The sequence below is a fragment of the Thermothelomyces heterothallicus genome (genome assembly GCF_042370625.1).
Source record: "Thermothelomyces heterothallicus CBS 202.75 unplaced genomic scaffold P884_scaffold_7, whole genome shotgun sequence".
NCBI classification, from domain to species: Eukaryota; Fungi; Ascomycota; class Sordariomycetes; order Sordariales; family Chaetomiaceae; genus Thermothelomyces; species Thermothelomyces heterothallicus.
This window is the reverse complement of record NW_027192568.1, coordinates 755,862-761,075: the sequence shown is the minus strand read 5'-3', so window position 1 is coordinate 761,075 and position 5,214 is coordinate 755,862. Positions and strand designations below refer to the sequence as shown.

Genomic DNA, 5,214 nt, shown 5'->3' with positions numbered 1-5,214 from the left:
TGCATCATCCCCCATTTCCACGTTGGCGGGTCTTCTGGGTGGCTGACCGCTGGGGTGGCTTTCACTCGATCCTCACCGGATGTCTCAGGAAACCGATTGGGAGACCACTGCCCATCTTGGCTTGTGACGGTGGCGTTCGGTCAAGAGTTCGTTCGCGCCCCCTGCGTTCTGTTTCCGCCGGGGGGGTGTCTCCCACAGTTCGACCGGTCCGATCAGGAAGTGTAATCCATGCCGAGCAGTCATCTTTTTACTCTGCAAGGATTCCAGGGCGCGCCGGCAAAATGCGTACAGACGCGGCTGCACAAAGACACAGCTGGCCCTTGATACTCTTCACAGAGCAGATGACTCTCGTTGCCTCTCCATGTCTCGCTGCTCCGATTGAAAATGCCGTGGTATCGTAAAGCCGGATTGGCAGCTTGGTTGCCCATCGATCCCAACAAGCAACGCGCCGCGTCCTATCATTCAGACATTTCAGACATCGAGATCCGTTCTTGCAGAGGTCGGCAGGACGAGTCCCGCGAACATTTAAGACCCAGATCAGAGGAGCCGTATTACCAGAGAACGAGATGCGAGACGACAGTTCCACAACTGCCAGGCAGTGGGCAGGGCTTCAGCACCACGCAACAGCATGATGCTGGGATGTGCGGCAGACAAAACCTCCATGACGCTTGAAACTCAGACTGATATTGATATTAACAGTGTACTGAGGAATCTTCATGCGACTATGTATGTACAAGCGCCGCCATGCTCATCATAAACCAAGGCATTGAGAAGGGCCAAGACGCGCGCCATCCAGATGCTATCCACGTCCCGTCTAACCGCTGGTATCATGGCCGATGAAAAATAAAAAAGAGGGCCTGAGGGCAGTGTGAGGAAAAGCGAAGATAAGCAGGGAAGAAAATTCGCCGAGTCTCAAAACACCAATCCCCTCCCATCCTTCCCCTCCCCTTCCTTCGTTCCCCAAAGAAACAAAAAAAATTCCGCCAACGCGACGCTGGCAACCCTTCAGCTGAGAGCCAAAATAAAGCAGCCGCGCTGGCATGAGCGGGTCTAAGCCACTGAAGAATATCACTCCAAGCAAGCAAGGAGTCGGGGAAAAAAGGGACCAAGAAAAAAAACCAAAATAATACCTCCAAACAAAAGTCCCAAGCTCAATGATCCGAGTAGTAACCGTCGTACGGACCATGGCCATGGGATAGGCTCCCGCCGCCGACAACGTTTTCCGTTGAACCCCAATAGCTGTTGTTGCGGATTCTGCGGTCACGCTCAAACTCGGCCCACCGCTTCATGGTGATCTTGCTGCTGTCGAACTCGCCCTCGTACTCGATGCCTGCTTTCTTGGTCTTCTCGTTCGCCGTCTTTCTGGTGTCGCCCCAGGAGAAATCGTCAAACTTCCAGAAAGAGTAGGTTGGGAGGATAAAGTTCCAGACGGGCAGCGAAAGCAGGTAGATTAACATCCAAAGGACGTACGACCAGCTGTGTGCTGTGACGACGATCAGCACCGCTGGCAGGCCGAGAATCAAGCCGAGCAGGACGAGCGGGATGATCTGCGGAGGCGAATGAATGATGGAAATAATGACTAACAAACCAACGTCAGATTCGGGAACACCGCTAGGGCCGGCGGCCGACCTTATTGTACTTACCGACATAGAAAGTGAAGGCAATGGCGGCGGGCAAGACAAGGGTGCCGATGAGCTCGATAAAGACGATGAACTGCATGCTGAAGCAGAACGTGCCACACAGATCCTTGACAAGGACGAGCTCCATCAGATTGTGAATGGTCGAGTTGATCCACCGACGGCGTTGGGAAAGCAGCACCATGAACTTGTCCGGCACCGTCGTCTTGCATACAGCCTGCGGCACGAACACCTGCTTGCGCTTGGGGAAGGTTCGCAGCATAAGAGTCGACAAATACCGATCCTCTCCCAGAAGCAAGAGGTTCTTCTTGTGCAGGGTATCAACCACGTTCTCCGAGTAGTGCTCAACCACATCTGGGTTCGCCAGGATCGGGACCCAGTAATTCTGAGCGCCCTTGGGCGCCTTGATGCGGTACATGCAGAAACATCCGGGAAGACAGGTGACACCGCCAAAGACCGACTCGAAGGACTTGGCAAGATGATGGGAGATGAAATACTCGAAGACCTGAATGGCCGAAACCCAACTGGCCCGCTTGTTCGCAATCTTGGTTTCGCCGCACAAACCCATGATCTCCGGGTCTTTGACCATGGCAGATATCATGTGCGTCAGACTGTCGGGGAAGACTTTCGTATCGGCGTCCACCATGAGTACGACTTCGTAGAAGTCGGGCGAGATGCCCGTAACCTTCCACAGTCCGTTAAACATCTCGTACTCGAGTTCTGTCATCCGCTCGTCGAACATAACCTTTTGGAGGAAGGACATCAGGATGATCTGACTGTCGCGCTTGCCGCGGTTCCCCGGCTTCGCCTTGGTCGCTTCGTCCGGAGTACCGCATTTCACGACAACCATCATGGGAACCCGCTGCTGCTTCTCCGGCGGAATGGCCGAGTTCGCGCCGTAGTCGTAGAAACCCGAGTAGACCTTGGCCATGTTGTGACGCTTGGAGCCGGTGGCAACGGCGACGTACGAGAATGCTTGGACTTCCTCCGGCGGGGTGCTGTGATCCTTCAGCATGCCGAGGACAATGTCCGGGGTCGAAAACTCTTCTCCTTTCCCCTTGATGATGCCATCGCAGATGACGAGGATCACCTTGTGACTGTTTGGATAATCCGTCATGGCAATCGAGTCCAAGGTCGTACGAATACCAAGCTCACCCTCCGAGTATGCAGTAACCAAGCAGATCGCATGGGCCAGGGGGAAGCCGAAGGGCATCCAGTCCGAGGGAGGCTGAGGAACCACGGCCTCGTGGATGAAGCCAGCAGGCCCGAGCCCGTCAGTGGCGCTGTTGCTCGTGGCATACGGATCGGACTTGATGAAGCTTGACCGACTGTCGTTACCTTGCCGATACATTGAATTGGGGCTGAGGAGTTGGCCGGCGGCGTTCTGGCTCGTCATGGTGGTGGGGACCCCAGACTTCCGATTAGCACGTTCGTTGCCGTAGACGGCCGAGAACCGAGACGTTGTGGGTAGAATGCTGCTGCGCTTGCTTTGCCGGTCGGAAGAACCGTTGACGCTGCTGCCAATGTCTCCGGGCATGCGGGGCGGAGCACGGTAGATGTCCTCACTCCAGTCCTCAATCTGCTTGTTGCGTTTCCGCGGGTCTGACGTCTGGGATGTCTTGGCGGCAGCATAGGTTTTGCTTATGAACCATTGAAAGACCAGAGCGAGCACAAATCTCGCGATAACAACAGAGAGAATCAAGACGAGCGAGATATACAAAACGACCTGAGACGCGATGCACCCGACGGTGTCCGTATCGACAACCCCGACCTTCAAGATCTCCTCGAAGCACTCGGCATACTGCTTGTCGCTGGAGGATTGAAACGCGCGGGTGATGTCGCGCCCTCGGATGGCCTGGTTTGCCGCCGAATTGCGGTCTCTCAGCTCCTTGAAGCGGTCGGGATAGGTAACCTGGGAGTCGTTGAACCAGTTCAGAAGGTCTAGATCAAGAACGTTGCCCGAATAGACAACCAGGTTGCGGGAATTGTTCTTGATGTCATCCCAGGTGAAGTAAACGTCAGCCGCTCCAGTGAGTTGCAGATAAAAGGAGTCGCGGGCGGCAGCGCTGGTGTGACAGGCGTAACCGAGGTAGTATGGGATTGTCAAGTTGGGTTTCGACGAACCGTCCTGGTTGAACGTTGTGCAAGGGAAGTACCAGGCCAGATTGCCGTCGTCATCGGTTGGGACGTCGGAACCCGGGGCTGCTTTGATAAGCCCCTTGCACTTGCCATTGACGTTCTGGAACAGGAAACTCCCGTCCTTACCGCCGTGCTTTTCCGGGAGGTCAAAAAGCACGTTCGCGCCGCTGCCGTCCAGACGGCGGGGAATGCCCTCCGCCGGAGGGTGATGGGACTGCGAAAGATCGTAGGCCGATCCGTGGAAGATCATGTAACCGGTCCCGACCTCATTCACACGTAAACGCAACGGCGGCGAGCCGCAGACGACTTGGGTAAACCCGAACGTGAGGAAACCGACAACGGCCATGATGAACAGAATGATGCTGATAAGACCCATCTTTTCCCTCCAGGCCCTCTGCTGCGCCTTGGAGGGCAACCCAAAGCATTTGAGAGCGAATCCGGGGGCCCAGAAGGTCACGATGGCGCAGTAGATATTCCAGAGACTCGGTGGCCGCAACTGCTCGTCCACTTCTCGTTGACGCTTCGATTTCAAGTCTTTGCTGATCTTGCCGTGTTTCGCCCCGCTCGATGCCCTGCCCCTTGTCCGACCTGACTTCTCCGCCTCGGCCGCACGGTGCTTTGTTGATCGATGCCTCCTGGGTGGGGTGACGTCTGAGAGAGCCTCGTCGTTCCTCGAAGCGGAGCCGGACAGGTCGGTCGTCCCTTCCAGATCTTCCACGATCGGGTCATTGCCCGTCGAAGATGGCAATGTATTCATGTTTGCAGCATGTTTCCGGTAGTGATAGTTCGGGTGGTCTTTCCCAATCCTATTCCTCTCCGGGCGGACCAGGCTCCTCTTGCGCTGAAAGGGGGGGTCGATGGGCTGTCCATGGGGTGATGAGGGCGACAAAGGGGTTCTCTCTATTTCCGGATTAGGAGACGCAATAGTCTCGGCGAAGGAAGATGCTGATGGCCCACGTTGATGGAGAGATTGCCCGCCGCTGACCGGAGCATAGCTGCCGGCCTCGAGATCGGCAGGGCGCGGATGGCGCCGCGACTGCGACTGTCGGTAGCTATGGCGTTCTTCGTACGAGGGCGTCGCGCCCGGTCTCTGGGGGAGTGACATGGTTGCTGGGGAAATCAACCAAAATTAGCGATCGTGATCAGAGACGAGAGAAGCACGGAGCGCGCTCGAGCGGGAGATCCACCCAATGCGATCGGGCCTCTTGTCGGCGATCGCCTCGACGGCGCGACGACAGCGGAAAGGAATGGGCGGAGGAGCAACGCGGTCGATGTTTGGAGACTAGAGACCGGCCAATCACCTCGCAGAGAATAACGTTGTTGGCGCCACCGCCAGCGAAAGAGAGAGAAAGGTGACCTACAAGGCGCAAGGTTTTGGCCCGGAAACGGCGAGTTGAGACCGGATGGAAGTTGGCGTCCGTGCAGGCTGCTGCCCAGG

The 5,214-nt window shown here is 56.3% G+C and overlaps 1 protein-coding gene across 1 annotated transcript; it reads right to left on the bottom strand.

The window, feature by feature from the left end:
* Nucleotides 1-1,151: 1,151 nt before the first annotated feature.
* Nucleotides 1,152-4,881, bottom strand: P884DRAFT_268678 (glycosyltransferase family 2 protein; the record flags this gene model as incomplete). The annotated part of the gene is made up of 2 exons (XM_069442217.1): nucleotides 1,152-1,579; nucleotides 1,644-4,881. 2 exons carry the CDS (start codon nucleotides 4,879-4,881, stop codon nucleotides 1,152-1,154), a joined length of 3,666 nt encoding a protein of 1,221 aa, XP_069298874.1.
* Between the last annotated feature and the right edge of the window lie 333 nt (nucleotides 4,882-5,214).